This window comes from Ictalurus punctatus, chromosome 16 (genome assembly GCF_001660625.3).
Source record: "Ictalurus punctatus breed USDA103 chromosome 16, Coco_2.0, whole genome shotgun sequence".
In the NCBI taxonomy this organism is placed as follows: Eukaryota; Metazoa; Chordata; class Actinopteri; order Siluriformes; family Ictaluridae; genus Ictalurus; species Ictalurus punctatus.
This window is the reverse complement of record NC_030431.2, coordinates 13,697,519-13,716,204: the sequence shown is the minus strand read 5'-3', so window position 1 is coordinate 13,716,204 and position 18,686 is coordinate 13,697,519. Positions and strand designations below refer to the sequence as shown.

The following is an 18,686-nucleotide window of genomic DNA, read 5'->3' as shown; positions in this document are numbered from 1 at the left end:
TTTACACAAAAACAGAAGAAATCATGATGGGGTCAAAAAAAAATTCCGAGCACCTTACATGCATAAGAGTCCATTTGTTGTGGTTTGGGATTTGCATTTATTTATTTATTTATTTATTTATTTATTCATTTTGCATTTGTGGGTTTTGTTTGTTTGCTTGTTTTGTTAATCAATTTATGAAACCTCTACCTAGCTTACACAGACCATAAAGCTAATTTTATACCAGACATGGTGAATGTGATTCTTTAGCACCATCATACAGCCATTGAGGTCCAAGGTCACACAAGCTTATTTTTATGATAATGGTTAATAAATGGACAAAAACAACAGACAACCACACATCAATTATTTTTTGCCAACATAGTTCCACAATATGCAGATGTTTTCTTGAAATGCCGTGGAGACAAACTTCCTCCATCTTGTCAGACACATAATATGCCTTTACCATTTACATGCTTGGGGATTCTCCTGAAATATTTATGTTTTATTTTTACCAGTCAGTTTTAACAACTTGTTACTTTTAGGTCAAATTAGCACTACAACATTTTTTTTAATGGTTTTTGTTTGTTTGATTGTTTGGTTGGTTGGTTGCTGTTGTTTTTTGTTTGTTTGAAGAAAAAAAGATGTCTCATGTTCATTAGGAAGACTAATATTCACATATTCACATATTCTAGATTCATTGCACATAAAGTGAAATATTTCAAACCTTTTTTTTGGTTTGTTTTAATCTTATTGATTACGGCTTACAGCTCATGGAAATCAAAAACGCAGTATCTCAAAATATTACAATAAAGAATTTATAACATAGAAATGTCGACCTTCTGAAAAGTATGTTAATATATGTACTCAATACTTGATCGGGGCTCCTTTTGCACGAATTACTGCATCAATGTGGTATGGCATGGAGGCAGTCAGCCTAAAATATATGAAAGTTCCACTTTTTAAATTAAATTATGGTAAAAATGAACTTTTCCACAATGTTCTAATTTTTTGAGTTGCACCTGTAGGTAGAAAGAAAAATACAAACAGAAAAAAAAAATGGTAAACAATTTTTTTAATTATCATAAGTATTACAGAGGGTTTTTGAGTCTTACCACCAGGTGCCACCAGAGGTCTACTTTCAAAAAATACTACATTTTAAAGTATGAGAATGTAATGTGTGATAGTATTAAAAAATAATCTATAGAGTAATAAATTGTTTAGTAGATTTACATTTATAATAATGCCAGGATTTATAAATGAGAAATTATGGAAAACAAAAAAGTGATGGAATTATGTTCAGGACATATGCTTAAAAGAAGTTGTATTATTGTATTCAATGAGAACAGTTTGGAGATTACATGCATCATATGCTGCATAATTCCCAACAACACTGGCAATATGCTCCTGCAAATTGCACTTCACTGTAGATTGAGTGGTTGCATAGTGTAAATACTGTACTGTAAATCCACATAATCTGTACAGAGGAGGAATGTAAAGTATTAAATTGAACAAATTCTCCTTCTAAGAATGTTCTGTGTTTGAGGGATCAACATTTAAATATAAAAGGCAAATTTTTAAACATTAATCACTTGAATGACTGATTCAACTGATGAATGATTAACACTAATATCCATACTAGCTAGACTTGCAAGACCACAATATCAAACCAGAACAAATATCAGAGACCATACTCCCATAAATTGTGTGAACAGAGATAGATAAAAAAGACCTTCTGGTGTGTACTGCAGATAACGTCTCCACACACCCATTCTTGGTGTAAAAAGAGTATCTTAGAGAGGCAGAGTCTCTCAGAAGTAAAGATGGGATGGAATCTGGATGGAAGCATATGTTGCTCTATACCTTTCAGCATTGATGGTGCCTTTCCAGATGTGCAAACTGCCCATTCCATAGGCACTAATGCACCCCCATACCATGTTACGAGTACTTATATTCAGCTCTCCAATATACTGTGCTCAATTACTATATTAATATAGTTTTAATTGCCTTACCAGTCCCAACCACATTCCGACCATGCCCCCCCTCCCTCCCTCCACCCCCCCCCTCACCTCACCTGCTGCTCGCAAAAAAAGACTGACATCACCGCCTAGCGGACAAAATTGGCTTGGTCAGCAATGTAGTCCCCATTTGGTACAGAATCTTCTGATCCCTTACAAATAAAAACACACACACACATTATATATATATATATATATATATATATATATATATATATATATATACTGTATATGTGTCATCATACATTCATTACATTAAATCTAATTTGAATTGAATTGAATGTTTGACTGTAACATCTCATGAACCCATCCAGAAAGATTTTCGACCCGAGGATCGTTAAATGACATCATATTGTATCATTTGTCCACTAAATGTAGACCATTACTTACTTAGGTTTGTAATTAGCAATAATATTATACCCTAGGTGTAGAATTGGCTTGCCTGGGTTTTGCATGTTCTCCCTGTGGTAGTGTGGGTTTCCTTCAGGTTATGGGTTTCCCCGCTCTGAGTGTATGGCTGTGTGTATTGATGGTGCCCTGCAATGAAGGGGTATGAATGAGGGAGTGTGTGTATTTAAGTGTGTGTGTGTGTGTGTGTGTGTGTGTGTGTGTGTGTGTGTGTGTGTGTGTGTGTGTGTGTGTGTGTGTGTGTGTGTGTGTGTGTGTGTAAATTCTTCTCCCACTAGTAATGGTGTTGTAATTACTAAACACCATTTATTGATATTGCATTATTTTTGTTAACAAATTTTAACATCCTAAAGTGATGTGCACACACACATCTGTCAGTAGAGATGGGCCAGTCGATATGAAGTACAGATATGTTTGATTCTGATGCCTTCTTTTAAAAGAAAACATAATAATATTAAAATAAGAGTATAATATATTTATACAGTGTGTTTGTTGGGCCCTTGAGCAAGGCCCTTAACCACAACAACTACAGTCTGGAGATTGCTTAGGATGGTACCGCTTGAAGTACTATGAAATAGTTTTGGACTAGAGCATTGCGAGGGACTGACTTCTTAATCTCGCTCCTGAATTTCTGACCATTACCGCCTGTACCCACAATGTCTGTATCCACTCCTGCCCACACCAGCAAACATTCTGTTACAGCTTGTAGATATAGTGAAAAATTTACACAAACATTAGGGCTATGCTTAAAAAATAAATACCCAACAAGGAACAATATTTAATTGAATTACTTATAAAATAGCCTAAATAAATATTAAACAAATTAAATATAACCCAAATAAAATAAAAAGTAAAATAAATAAGAAATAAAACTCCCAGAGATAAAGTGTTTGTGTAGCTAATTAACATATAAACAAAAAATAAAATAAATAATACTATAAAACATTAAACGTAGGCTACTTAATGAATGAATGAATGAATTTATGAATCACTTGGCCTAACCTATGGAGGAAGAGAATGTTATTGATCGACTGCGGTCCCAGCCTTGTGCGTCTCTCTTCCAACATCCAATATTCCAATAGCCGCTTTAATTTTCTTCTCAACCTCATTTGTTGACTCCATTCTTGTTACGCGCCAAACCCGGGGACCCGCGCTACATTTTTTGATCGCCCACTCCCACCCACAGCAAAGGTAAAACCGTCCGCTCCCGCGAGATTTGCGTTGGGTCTCGCGGGACCCAGTCTCAATGTAGGTCTATTTTGGACCTCAATTCCACATGGACCTTCTCACTGTGCTTGCTGGGACTACGGTTTCTGCTATGACCTTGGGACTGCAATTACCACATGCAGTTTGCACTCAGGTCTCCTTTGGTGAACAGTGGACTAGTTCAACAAAGACTTCATGTGAAATCTATAATGAACTTTCTTTTACTTTCACACTATCCATTGTTACCCAGATGAGGATGGGTTCCCTTCTGAGTCTGGTTCCTCTCAAGGTTTGTTCCTCATATCTTAGTGAGTTTTTCCTTGCCACCATCTTGCTCAACAGGGATTAATCCATACACTTAAAATCTGTATCCTGTGTTTTACATGTTTCTGTAAAGCTGTTTTGAGACAATGTCAACTGTAAAAACCGCTATACAAATTAATTTTAATTGAATTGAATGAAGGCTTCTTCTTCTAAATTTTTATCCAACAGAACGTGACCCTTCACCATCGTCCTCTGCCCACCAATCTGTTTCACACACACACAGAGAGAGAGAGAGAGAGAGAGAGAGTGAGTGAGTGAGTGAGTGTCAAACACAGAACTTCCTGTAAGTAATGGCAGCTGGTGGTTTGATTATTATTTATTATTTCATATAAGCATATTGAATTCGCTTGTATTTTCAATTGACTTTCAGAATGACTGAACATTTATTTATTTATTTATTTATTTATTTTAATTGATTTATCTATCTATCTATCTATCTATCTATCTATTAAAACCATTATATTTTTCAGCAGAGTATTAATTTAACATATAATTAATAATGTCCGTATTTACAAAGTTCTTTATATGCACTAGAAGGCTTTTAAAAGTTAATCTTCATTCTACCTGGTATTGGATAGAAAAGAAAACCAGTTGTATAGTCCATCTCTAGTCGTCATGGCCGGCTCGAATGCGCATGCGCAATCCTCCCTTTTTCCCCACTACCCCTCCTCTTAGCAACAGAGCAGCAGCAAATATGGCTGCCCCCAGTAACGCTGAACGCTCTCCTGAGAGGTCGGCGCCGCTGAAGACGCCGAAAACCGAGCTTCCATCTCCCGAATCGGACGAGCTAAGTGATGGCAACCAGTATCATTCTGACCCATCCGCTCCCAACAGATTACCCTCTTTGAATGTGTCCATATCAGCGCTGGGGGCCGGAGGCGGCTCGGCCTCTGCCTCCAACAACAACAGCAGCAGCAGCGTCGCTGGCGGTGGCGGCGGCTTCACGGTGTGTCGCGGCATGTCATGGACTCCATCCGAAACCAACGCGCTCATCGCCGTGTGGGGTAACGAACGACTCGCTGAGGCCCGCATGCAGCAGCTGGAAGTTGCAGGGACGGTGTTTTCCGGCAAGGCGCCCGGACCGGCCATGTATGAGCGGGTTTCCAGAGCCTTGTCAGAGCTCGGATATGACAGGACTCCGTCTCAGTGCAGGGAGAGGATGAAGGTAATGTCAAATTGCCAATGGAGCCGAGCAGCGCTCAGGTTACGGTTCATACACAACCTAGACCTTTAACAGTGTTCGCTGTAATATTAGCGTTGATGTTTGCTACTAGATTGTTGAGGAAGATGTCAAAACCAAAATACAGAGTCTGTGACTGATGTAACATATTAACATCCCTGGTGTTCCTGATAGATCTTTGTTACTAACTTTGTCTTTTATTATTGTCTATTATTAGCACATGACCTACTAATAAATGGCTAGTGAGTTCTTTTCAATAGTATAATTTAATCACTTCCACAGTATATAGGCTACACCTGATAACCTGCTATGGTGAATTTTATGGTGTGTACCTGGTTTTGTATATATGACACGTGTGTGTTTACATAGCACTTTAATGTAACATGGATCATCCTTTTCATTGTGGTCTGTGGCGTGTAAGTTTGATGCTACATCTTCCGTTAGTTTTAAGCACGTTAAACTTTGAAAGTCAGGATACAAAGGCAGTGCCAAACCACAGTCTTTTCCCCATCATGCACACTTTCAGGACCAGATAAATACTACATATAGTTTAACCTAATACAGTAATTCTAGGCTGTGTGTATATAGAGGACTTTAACACGCTACTCTGTATTAAATACAGTAGACATATATGATATGACGGGCTATCTTAAACAAGTCGTGCACTGGTTTCAGAATCCACTCCCTAACATTTATCATTTGTGTCAGTAGCTGTGGAGAGATTAACAACGCTGAGTCTCTTTCTGTAATATACAACAAGCTTGGAGACACTTGTGTGAGGGATCTTATTACACTCATCCATACAGAACATTTTAGCTTTTTTATTTTGATGGATAGGTGGATGGTACCACTTAGAAACCATGAAGATGGCTTTGGACTGCAATTGTCACAAACAGTTTTGCACTCAAGTCTCAGGTGATAACAGCAACAAAATACACTTCGTGTTAAAAATGAATTTCCTGGTTATACAATTTCAACTTTTTGACCAGGTAGTACATAGTTATAGAAGAGAATTATTTATAATTGCAGTCTGCGCTCACCCAGATGAGGATAGGTACCCTTTTTAGTCTGTTTCCTCTCAAGGTTTCTTCCTTATATCATGTCTGGGTGTTTTTCCTTGCCACCATCACCTCTAGCTTGCCCATTAGGGATGTGTTTATAAATGTACAATTTCTATACTGAATTTATATATTTCTGTAAAGCTGCTTTGTGACAGTGTCCATTGTTAAAAGCACTATACAAATAAAATGTAATTGAATATTCTTAGGTGGGCTTTCCACCTCTATTTCAGACCAAACTTTTTCAGTAGAGTTCAAGTCTACAAACTGAGATGGTCATAGATTTTGTGTTTCTTTAACCAAATCTGTGTTGCTTTGGAAGTACAGTACAGTTGCAATCAAAATTCTTCAACCCCCATTGCAAATCAGGTTTATTGTCAAAATTTACAGACTTTCAGGTGTTTGCAATGAACACATCAAACAAAAGCATTGAAATAGTTTAACACAATGAATGCTTCAAGTGGTTTCCCCAAATTCAAATTCAGATACTCAACAGACTTTCTCTGTGACTAGAAATGGCAAGAAAATGCAACTTATGACTTCTCCAGTTTTAAAATTATTCAACCCCCTGAATAGAATCCCTCACAACAGCACAAATATGCAAACACACCTGATGCAACTAATCAAGGGCTTCATTAGTTGCACCAGGTGTGCTTGAGCTGGAACACATGAAATACCTGAACTGGCTAGGGGCAGAAAATTGATGAAATACCTGAACAGAGCAGAAAAAGGAAGCTAACAACGGCTGCAACCAGATTTCTGAGAAGACGGGTTGTGGAAAAACCCTCAAGTGATTGCAAAAGACCTGCAACATGCACTGAGGTTTCAGTGAACACAGTATGGTGCTCATTGCTCATGAGGAATTGGCTAAGATTCCTTAGGAACGCTGCCATAAGCTATGCATCTCATTTGCAGGAGGTCATAACAGCAAAAGGGTGCTCTAACTACTAAAGATGCTTGTCATGAAGGGGTTGAATAATTTTGAGATTGGAGAAATCATTATCAGTTGAATTTTATGTTGAATTTGGGAAAACCACTTGAAGCATTCTTTGTGTTGAACTATTTCAATTGATTTTGTTTGATTTGTTCATTGCAAACAGTTGAAAGTCTTTACATTTAGACTATAAACCTGATTTGCAATGGGGCTTGAATAGTTTTGATTGCAACTGAGTTTGGCTCATCGTCTTTACTCTATTTATAGCCAAGTATTAATTTCTTCAGAGAATCAGCCAGGTTTGGGAATAAAATATCCTGGTAACTTTACAAGAGCCCTCGAACTACCAGCCCCAAACCATCCTCAAATCATCAATCATCTACCAATTTTGTTTTTTTTACAGTAGGTTTCAGGTGCTTTTGCTTGTACGCAGTCCCCTTTTGTTACCAAACATGCTAATGATGTGCATAACCAAAAAGTTTGATTTTGGTTTCAGCTGACCACAACACATGATGTTAGTTCTAATGACACTTGAAGTTTGTGTGGTCAGGAAGGGCTTCCTTCTTGCAGTGCTACCACAGCCTTTTAGAAAAGTGGAATTTATCAGTCGATTTTGAAACTTGACATCCACAAGAATCAATGAAAGCATGTATATTTAAATCTTTGGTGTCTTTTTTCCCCTCCTTCACCATTTTCCTCATTGTGCTGTTGGACATTGTGCTCATGGGTCCAGTTGCTTGCAAGTTTCCTTCTGTTTCAAATATAGTAAGGTTTTTTGTTATGGGCCGAAATGTGCTTAATGATATCTTTAACTGTTTATGTACCTTTTTCTAACCCTTTGCTTGATTTATGCAGGCCAACAACAGCCTGCACATCTGTGCATTGTGGATGACAAAGGGATTTACCATGTGTGTAACCTCATATTTATACCTCAGGGAAACAGGATATGGTTTAAAGCAACATAAGAGTTTCTGGGGACTGAAAAATAGTGTACATTTTTCCAAGAATGACCAAGTATTCCTTAAGGGTGTCAGTAATTTTGAAACATATATATTTTTGTGAGAAAATAACTATTATTTGGAACATACTATTAATTAAAGTTCCAGTGAGAATTTTCTTTGTTAGAACAAAGATAAACAGCTTCATCTATGGTTTGAGTGGAAATGTTACATTATTCTGTGTATTCTTTGAGTGCCCATAATTATAGAGAGCAATATATACTAGTATGATCACAGTTGGTAATTGAATTCATGGATAGCTTATAATTAGAATTTGGTATTGTGATCCTAATAGGGAATGTTGTCTTGGTTGCTCACAGACACTACGGCGATGCTACAGCCGCGTGAAGGAACACGGCATTGGGAAGAGGAAGAGCAGTTACTCCATTGAGCAGCTGGAGAAGGTGTTCGGCCAAGGCGGCTGGGACTCTCAGAGCTGCCAGCCTGTGCTGATTAACAGCAGCGGCCTCTATCAGGAGATGGAGTCGGACGGCAGCACGATGGAGGACTACCCTCAAGAGGACTGGTGCAGCCAGGATCTTTCTGCAGCTTTCCAGGAGGGAGAGATTGAAGCTGGTAAGTAAAGCGTAATCTGTACACTTTACAAGATAAGCTGAAAATAAGCTTTGCTGCTAGGGTGCAGGAATGTGTGTGGAGGTGCAGATAGTTCCTTCACTGCACATTCATACAGAGTAACTCAAACCTTTCACAGAGTTCACATTTTCAAAATTCAAAACACTCACTGGCCACTTTATAAGGAACATCTGTTCACCTGCTCATTTATACAATTCAATCATGAAGATACAGGTCAAGAGCTTCAGTTAAAGTTCACATCAAACATCAGAATGGGTAAAAATGTGATCTAAGTGACTTTGACATGGCATGGTGCCAGATGAACTGGTTTGTGTATTTCAGAAACTGTTGATCTTCTGGGAATTTCACACCCAACAGTCTTTAGAGTTTGGAAAGCTAAATATATAAATAAATCCAGTGAGCAGCAGTTCTGCGGACCTAGAGAGAGAACAGAGGAGAATGACCAGACTGGTTTGAGCTGATAGAAAGACTATGGTAACTCGATTAAAAATTCTTTACACCCGTGCTGAACAGAAAAACATCTCACAACATGCTGAACCTCAAGTTGGATGGGCTACAACAGCAGAAGACCACAGAGTTCTACTCCTGTCAGCCAAGAACAGGAATCTGAAGCTACAGTGGGTACACCATTTTCAAATTTGCTGCATTTGATTTGCACTGAAACTCTACCACCAGCAGAAACTTGTTTTCAGAAATATTTGTACTTTTGTACTTTTTCTACTTCCGCTTTTATTCAACTATTGAAGCACTTACCTAAGTAGCAAATACTATTTTGAGGACTCAAACCTACCTTAGGTCTGATTGGAAAGGTGTACAGAGCTGCCCACCACATTAATGCCACTGAAAAGTTAACCCTGTAGAACCTAGAGAAGGTGCATGGTGATGCCCAGGTAGGAGCAGAGACTTCCAGAAGCTGCATGTCTTTGAGTCATGCCCATAATGGGGAGGCCCTCATCGTAGAGTGGCATGTCGTGGTCGGGGCCGGCCATATGTGGATCACCCAGTCGACCAGTCTCTGTTTAGACAGGGGACCTCTGCACATCTTTCCCCAATCACAAACAAACAGCTGATCTGATGGAATAGGTGTTCGGTACACGTAGTACCATAGGGCTTGTATTGGGCATAACAAGAAACTCTCTGCAGGTTTACTTTCATGCAACCCTGTTGTAAATTGAATAGTTATTTGGGTGAAATGAACCAGAGCACACACAGCCAAAGTGACCACTATGTAATAAAAACATTCCCTCTTTTTCCCCCCCGAGAAAGAAGTGCACATGGTTTGCACACCTTTTTGCTTTCTATTGGTCACGCTTTCATGCTTCAAGTACACCACTATTAACCTTTTTTTTTAACGTGTTCCATTTGGATTGATATAATTTTTGCAAGGATCATATGTATTGCAAGTTAAATCATGTGGTCGGTTTCTTAAGTCTATTGAAAAGAAAATAAGTATATATAGTGTATGCATAATAAAGCGTATGCAACAGGGTGCAAAGAAACGACTGAAGCCGCTACCCTCAGTGGCTTCAGTAGTGTATTGCGCTTTTTAAAATATTTTGTAAATAAAATGATGTTTCAAATATAAACAATAAAACACATTTCTTTTTATAGGCATTATATAAATCATTTAACAGTTTTTAATGCTGTACTATTGTATTGCTGGATAATTGTTCACAAACCTGTGTATTGGGATACATGTTGTGTATTAAAGAATCATGATATTATATTTTTGTCATATTGCCCACCGATGTTATCAACTATAAAAATCCACATCAATGACATTTTTAAAACAACATAGTCGACATGCCATCATAGACTAAGGGGGTGAGTGGACCAAAATGTAAACACATTTATTTAAATTGCTATATTCTCTATTAGAGCATTACTTTTATTACAACATGAACTGTGTAAATTTTATGTCAATTATAATTGTGTAGCTTTAATGTATCTCTTATGTCTTTCACAGAGGAAATCCAACTTCCAAAGAACAAAGTTCTACAGTTAAGACCGGAGGCTTCTGAGCATGCCCAGTAAGTATTTACTGTAGTCACTCTTTTTCCCCCCTAGAGGATTGTGTAGTAATCACAGATTGATTTCACAATACCCAATGAGATGAATAGTTTGTGAACTTCAAGACTATCATTTTTGTGCTATTCAGCTTTTATTTTCGATATCCTTTTGCCAAATGTTTGAACGGCTTACTCCTCTTGGACAGCTCATTCAGATTAATGTTTAGTTTGTCAACACACTAAACACTAAAAATCACATCCAGCAAAGATTTTCTTGAAAAGAATCTGTATGTAGTGTGTGAGCTCACATGTGATGTCACAAAATGTGTTCGAGCTACTGAGCCAATCACAGTCTGATATGCAAATACATATTACAGAATAGCATGATATTCAGGAACGTTTTTAGTATAGAACTGTTGAGTTAAGCTGGCTAGCTAGATAACCTACATTATTTTAATAGTGATTGTTATGGCCTATATTGACAATTTTGACAGGATTGTCTGCTCTTCAATAAATCACTGAGTGTATATGACAATACAAATCTCAGTAGTGTTTACACATGCTAGTTTACTAGCAGTTAACTAGAGGTAGTATATGCAGATCTTAGTTTGTTTATTCATGCATAATTGATGATGCTGGCATGTGTAGAGATATTCCAAGATCAGTTTTAGTAGATTTTTTTGGTATTAAAATATTATTATTTTAAATGTAAATTTTCAAATGACTTGTGAGTATATCTTTCTTTTATATGCGGGACGGCTGGATGATTGGATGATGTGTGTTTGTTTTTTTTTTTGTTTGTTTTTTTTTTTTGTTTTGTGTTTTGTTTAAAGCCCACATCGTGCTGTGATTTCCTGCAGGCGTCAGGAAGTGATGCAAAACGTGATGCGCATACTGGAATCGGTGGACGTCAAATGGGAGCACTTCCAGACGTGGACAGACTTCTCACGCTTGCACCTCTCCAACAAGCTGGCCATCTTTGGCGTGGGCTACAACACACGGTGGCGTGAGGAAATCCGCTACCACTACGCAGAGATCAGCTCGCAGGTGCCTCTCGGGAAGCGCCTTCGGGAGTACTTCAACCCAGAGAAGACAGAGGGCAGGGAGATCATGACTAAGGTGCAGAAGATGAACTGGAAGAATGTGTATTATAAATTTCTGGACATCACGATCAGTGAAGCGCGCTGCCTGGAGCTACACATGGAGGTGGACTGGATTTCTATTGCACAAACAAGCTCTCCGGGTTACAGTAACGGATCGCAGTACCTGCTTCCGGGTGGCATTCCGAAAACCTATGGCCTCTACGCTGTCGGATATGAGGAGGAGGAGGAGACTAGTAGCTTTAGCTCAGAAAACAGTGGTTCTTTAGCTGGTGAACAAGATCGAGAACTTGGTGAGAGTGAGAATAAGCGAAGGAGGACTTCATCCAAAGTAACTTACTGCTACCTCGGCATAGCAGAAGATCGCACACTTCAGCAATGCCTCCTCCAGCACTTTCAGAGTTCAGGGAAGTGTGGTAGTCGTCCTGAGCCCGCCATCACCAGGTTTCTGCAGGATAACTGCTCCAGGGATGGGGGCTCCTCTTCCGTGTACATTAAATTTATTGAAGTGGAGCTGGACTTTCTCTCAGCTGGATCCCTGGTGGAATGTTTAGAAACAGCAATCGGGTATGCCTTGAAGTTCAACAAAAAGGACACCTTGTGACGACAAAATTTGTTCTGTGGATTTGCACGACTGTATTGAAGAGATCTCGACACAACTCAGCTTCCGATCTAGATTTTTCAGCTAGCAAAGAATAATTCTAGCGCTGAAACTGAGCAGCATCTATATCTTTTCAGTGTAGTTGTAACAGCAGTTTAACACGTTCAGGAAGGTTAATGTTCCTCCCTTGCAGTAGACTTAATCAGGGAGCTGTGGAACTGTTGAAGTTGAAATGGTGGACACAATGGCATCTAGACAATGCCATGTCCATTTTAAAACTGCCTTTATTTTTATCATCCTACCAGTGCTTCAAATGATTCAAGTGTATGTGGAGACATGGCACTTTTTAAATTTCCCCATCAGAGGAAAATGAAAGTTTATTGCTGTAAAGGTCTATATAATATATATTTATGAATATTGATGTTAAGCATTCCATTTTTCAGGAAATTGCGTTATGTTTTCAGTATATCGGTATTTGTTTTATATTTCTTTTTCTTGTGAACTCACACAGTGTCTTTATGTATAACTGTTTCCAGATCACGGTATTGTTTACATGAATGGAAGAAAAAAACAAATAAATGAATAAATAGGACACTATATTTTACATTTCTCATTCATATTAAATTAGTGTTTTATGCATTATTCTTTTATAAATGGTCTGCACTTATTTAAGTGTGCTTTTTTTTAACCTTAGCAGTTCTACAAAGTGCTTTACACTGTGTAGCAGAGCTGCCATGCAAGATGCTAGCTTGCCATCGGGAGCAACTTGGGGTTTGGTGTCTTGCCCAAGGACTCTTCGGCATGTGTCATGTGGGCCGGGAATCGAACTGCCAACCCTACGATTAGTGGACAACCTGCTCTACCACCAGAGCCACAGCTGCCCACTCAATATCAGTCAAAACTTGTGAAGTTAAAAAGTTAGTCCTTCATTTTCTCTCACTTTTCTTTATTTTACTTTAAATTCTTTAAAGGTGAACAAATATAAATTGGTGATCCTATCAGAAATTCACACTGAATTACCAATAAGAATGGGCACAGGTGAAAGATTCAACTGAGTTGCCTCAATTAATGTTCATTTCTTTTAGTGATCATTATTTAAAAGGCAAGTATTAAATGAAATTCTAACTTGATATCTATATCTAAAACACACTTTCTAATTGCAGTAGATGATGAAACATCAAGAAGAAATGGGCTACTACTTGCCTGCCCGCCTCTATTGTTATCGGGGTCTTAGGCCCGATTTGCACTGAACATGCACAACATTTTCAAAGAGGTGTTTCCTTGGCTGGTTATACTGCTAGCACCTAGGACCATTTGTGCATAAAGCTAATTGAGTGAAGGAAGAAATAATACAATGTGTGGAAATATTACATTAAATACAAGATTGAAACAAAAATGAGTATTCAAGTAAATGCAATGTCATGCAGTCAGCAAAGAAATCTTGTAAAAACAGATTGTTGCCTAAGATACACTATATGGCCAAACGCTTGTGGATACCTGACCATCACCGCCATATGTGCTTGTAGAACATCTGATTCAAGATTTAGTTCCCGATTGCTGTTATAATAACCTCAACTCTTCTGGGAAGTAGGGCTGCACAATTATGGCCAAAATGATAATCACGATTATTCATTTATTTTTAGGGACAACATTTTTATTGCACTTTCACGTTTAAATAAACAGACCTCTGCTTTCACTGCAGGTTATCCAAGTCAGGAGACACAGTGGAAAGCACGCATCTAATTTCAGATGTTATGTTAAACCTAGATTGCAATTTTGATTTGATGCACACAAGGGCACTGTGCTACAAACGTTTAGTATTGTCAAATTAGTTGGGGTCGTGTATTGCACGACGCACTATATTTTCATGAGCATAAAGATGATTTTACACCAAAAGTAGTTCAGTCTTCTTGCTTTAAGACTTGGAGCATTCATTTCTGTGCATTTGTGGACTAGTTTAGTAAATACCTGTAAATATTCTAAACATGCATTACCACTGTATATGATCATATAAAGTTTGTTAATCAAATGAGATTTTAATTTCTATACTCTGTGGCAGTTTAGACTTTCATAAAGGTTGGATTTTAACTGATGGCACAGTGTGCAGTGCTGCAGAGGCTACAGACTGAAATATCACCTGCGTGCTGTTTAGACTGAAGGCATGCACTGCAATAATATAGCGTGGATGTTGTAGTTTGTAGTGTTTAGTTAAAAGTTAGAAACCATGACCATACAATAATAATAATAATAATAATAATAATAATAATAATAATAATAATAATACACTTATTTCATTTTAAATAACCGTTGTGTGTCCTGGCAGTGACCAGTGTAAAGTCTGATTAACATGACAGCAGGTTGGACTGCTGTCACGTAATTGAGGCTGAGACAGAAGCAAGTGCAGGTAAGGCAGTTTAATGAGAAAACAAGTCGAGGGAATAACAACCCCCCCCCCCCCCCCCCGCGCTTGCTTTTTTAAAATTATGATTATTATTATTTTTATTCTAACAACGCAACAACACGCTGTAACGGCTTGGCAAAGGACAAGTCAACTGAGCGTAACCCTTAGCCACGAACAATGACACGCGAGGGGTTAAATACTAAACACAATCAGGGCTGAAACACAAAACAGCTGAGACCAATGACAATACGGGGGCAGAGACGGGACAGAAATCACAACAAAACACACATGTCAGAAGTAAACAAGAAGCATTTTGCGAGGGGAAATCGTCACAACTGCACTCAGGTGTATAATGGGCTTAAGAGGAACTCCAGCTTAAATGAGGGCTAATGACATTTTATAATAATAACACAACACAGCATCGAGTTTCTGCTACGCTACGGATCAACATCATCGTCATCAACTCTACACAAAGTATACGAAGAAATTTGGGACGAAGGCAGCGATGGATTTCGGGAGCTTTGTGCCGGATGTGAAGAACTGGACTCTGCGGGAGATCGCCTGTGCTGCGGGCCTGCACGTGCTCTCTACCGGGGCATATTACTGCGTTTACCGCCGCTTGCAGAGAGGAATCGCTCCTCCTGACCACACTCAGCCTCCTCACGGTAGGAGGAGCTTCATTCTGTCATGTGACTTTACCGCCTCACTGCTTTTACAATAATAAATCATGTTCAAGGCACACAGTGTTAGTCTCGTGTTGTCTCATTTACACACCTGTTTGTCTGTTGATGTGAATTAGCCTAACGTTAGTTACCGTGCTGGCGGACTTGGCTATTGCTTTCATTTACACACTAAAGTCCTTCACCGAGTTGATTAGCTTGGTTTAATAACTTACTTTATTTCCACAGTATAATATTTACCCCATTTGAAGGTCACTTTAACAACCCTGGCTACTGGTTTTACACTAAATCGTGATTAGCCAGCTAGCGCTTTAACGAACTCTGTTACACCTGTGTTATCTTCCTGGAGAACTTGGCTAATTGTTTCATTTACACAATAACATAGTGAATATCAAGGTAGTTAGCTTGCTGAACTCGCTTAAAGGTGTTAATAATTCCACAATATAATATTTGTATAGATTTGGGTGATGGGCAAGAGGTTTTAGAGCGTTTAATCATGTCATCTGTACACTCTCTTGTTCAGACGTGTATTCATTTAACATTACTAAATTAAATGTGTTTTTTATTAGAAAAAAAATACTTGCTAACACCAGAGTATCATCTGTGTGTTTGGGGGAACTCTGGTCTAACATTAGCTACACTGCTAACAAACCTGGCTACTTAGAGCTAAAATTAAGATAAATATTATATTGAGAAGAGTTAACATTAAAATGAGTAGCTGGTAAGATCTTCTCCTTTCCTATTATTGCTTGGACATGAATTATACAATTTAATAGCTGAATGATGGTGCACTTGAAAACATGGCTACCTATTTTAAGGTCTCAATACAATAAAATATTGATCATACTCTTGTAACTATTGTTACTAACTAATAAACTTGGTCATATTGGTTTTAAATATACAAATGAATGTCACATAAAACTAATTTATTGCCGAGCCTGAGAATGTGCTGGGAGAGACTGTGTCAGGGGTCACCAACGTGGTGCCCGCAGGCACTAGGTCGCCCTCAATATTGATATGCGTTTCTAATAAAATTGAATTATTGATTTTTTATACTGTCAAATGTTTATTCCCATATTGAAGTTGAAAAGGTATAGTTGAAAGGCCAGTTCGTGGAGAGTAAGCTAGCGGGTGCAGCGAAGACGGGTGGGTTGAATGCGGTTTCTTACCCCAAAAACATGGCCGAAAAAAGAAAGAAAACATAATTTTCACAGTGAATGGGAGGAAGATTTTTTTTTATTATTTATTTTTTTTTACCACTGTAAAAGAAACCTGCGTGTGTTTAATTTGCGGGGCGACGGCAAAGCAGCACAATGTGGAGCACACTTCACTACGTGTCACAAAAGCTACCATGCAAATTACCCACTGGGCAGCGCGCAACGGGCAGAAAAAGCCCATGAGCTAAAGGCAGCTTTGGGTAAGCAGCAGTCTTTTTTCACGAGGCCGGCGAAAAACACCCCAAAAGCAACCGAAGCCTCGTTGTGAAAATCATAAACAGTATCCGCTCCAAAGCGAGACAGTTCAGGATATTCAAGGTGCTATTGGAGGAGATGTCATCTGAATATGGTGACCTGCTGCTACACACAGAAATCCGATGGCTCAGCAGAGGACGAGTTTTACTTCGTTTTTTTGTCACTTTTGGGTGAAATCAAAGAGTTCATGCAGTCCAAAGGCAAAGACGTCTCGCTGCTAGAGGATTAAATTAATGCATTAAATGCATTTAAAGCCAAGATGAACATTTTCTCTGTGCATATACAGAGAAAAAAGGTGCTGAACTTTCCCTCTGTGCAGTCGGTGCTGAAAGACAATGATTCTGCATCTGAGACATTTGACAAAGTTGCAGAAAAGTACTGTCAAGTCATAAACAGACTTAGGCAAGAGTTTGAGAATTGGTTTTGTGACCTTGATCAGCTTGAGGCATGTGTGTCATTCATTTCCAATCCTTTCATGAACGTGGACATAACATGCATTGCTGAGCAGCTTAGTGCAATGTTCAACTTGGATGCTGAACAGGTGTAGCTTGAAATCATAACATTGCAAGATGACCTCCACCTCAAAGTCGACCAGGCTGCAGCAAACGTTTGGTGCCTTGTTGACAATGAAAAGTACAGTGGGGTATGCACAGCAGCTATGAAGGTTGCCAGCCTTTTTTGGTTCAACCTATCTCTGTGAATCAGTGTTTTCTGACATGAACTTCATCAAGAACAAACACAGATCACGCCTCACTGATGACTCACTCAGAGTTGCAGTGTCAAGTTACACACCAGATTACAATACACTGGTGAACAGCATGCAATGCCAGTCTTCCCACTAACAAAGAAACAGATACCAGATGTTGTCAGTGGCGACATGGCAGTGGCATAGCAAAGTTGAATTAAAATATTGAAAAATTGCATTAAATTCAAAAGTGTGTTCATGGAATGTAACAGATATAATTTGGTTAAAAATTTGGTCATTAGTTCAAAATGTGATAAGATTTATTTAAAAATATGAAAGTTGATTGCTCTTAAACATTACATAATTGATAACTTTTTCAAACATGGTGCAACATAGTTCATGATTTGTTAAAATGGTTTGTCAGTGGCTAGTGACAATGGGACATTTTTCCTATGAAATGTAGAAGTGATCATCTCAAAATGTAAACAATTGCTGAGATTAATAGAAATAAAGTGTTGAATATTGATATTATCTGTTTCCCACCTTGTTAACTCATTGTCGATAATTATTGTGAGAAATCATTAACGTGATCATTGTCTTCACATAGATGGGTATCATTAATCATTAATAATAATATATAACTAAAGGCAAACTGAGCAAATTTATTATTTCAGAAGAGTATATCAAACTGGTAGCCCTTCGTATGACTCAATACCAATGAAGTAGCTCTCAACTTCAAAAAGGTTGGTGACCCCTGCTGTAGATACTCCCTGTGTGTGTTAAGGTCGATGAGCGAAACCTCCAGCTGCTGCCCACTGAACTCCACGATGAGCTTTTGTTTCTGGTAACCAAACATTTAGTTTGTTTACTAAAGTCGATCACCAAAATGTCCATGCGACAGAGCATTAGATGTGTTAGTATGAAACTGCTATGATAAGAAGCACTTATGATCTTCGTGCTCTACTTTTCACAGCCTCTCAGTGCTGGACAGCTGAGCAGCGCCTGGTACAATATACAGTTCCTCTCTTCAGACTCCTTC

The 18,686-nt window shown here is 38.5% G+C and overlaps 1 protein-coding gene across 2 annotated transcripts; it reads left to right on the top strand.

Moving 5' to 3' along the window:
• Positions 1-3,624: 3,624 nt before the first annotated feature.
• On the top strand, positions 3,625-13,001 carry LOC108276539 (myb/SANT-like DNA-binding domain-containing protein 2). Of its 2 annotated transcripts, none has more exons than XM_053687047.1 (6): positions 3,625-3,900; positions 4,104-4,218; positions 4,611-5,100; positions 8,426-8,681; positions 10,666-10,729; positions 11,569-13,001. In XM_053687047.1, the coding sequence occupies exons 3-6, from the start codon at positions 4,630-4,632 to the stop codon at positions 12,410-12,412; spliced, it is 1,635 nt and encodes a 544-aa protein (XP_053543022.1). In that variant the 5' UTR covers positions 3,625-3,900; positions 4,104-4,218; positions 4,611-4,629; the 3' UTR covers positions 12,413-13,001. The 2 variants fall into 2 exon arrangements, with proteins under 2 accessions (XP_053543022.1, XP_053543021.1); XM_053687046.1 differs by having other exon boundaries at positions 11,542-13,001.
• The last annotated feature ends 5,685 nt before the right edge of the window (positions 13,002-18,686 follow it).

Coding starts and splice junctions, on each gene's coding strand:
- LOC108276539 (XM_053687046.1), top strand. CDS start 4,630: ATGGCTGCCCCCAGTAACGCTGAACGCTCTCCTGAGAGGTCGGCGCCG. Junction 5,101..8,425: donor AGTGCAGGGAGAGGATGAAG/GTAATGTCAAAT, acceptor GGTTGCTCACAG/ACACTACGGCGATGCTACAG. Junction 10,730..11,541: donor GAGGCTTCTGAGCATGCCCA/GTAAGTATTTAC, acceptor TTTTGTTTAAAG/CCCACATCGTGCTGTGATTT.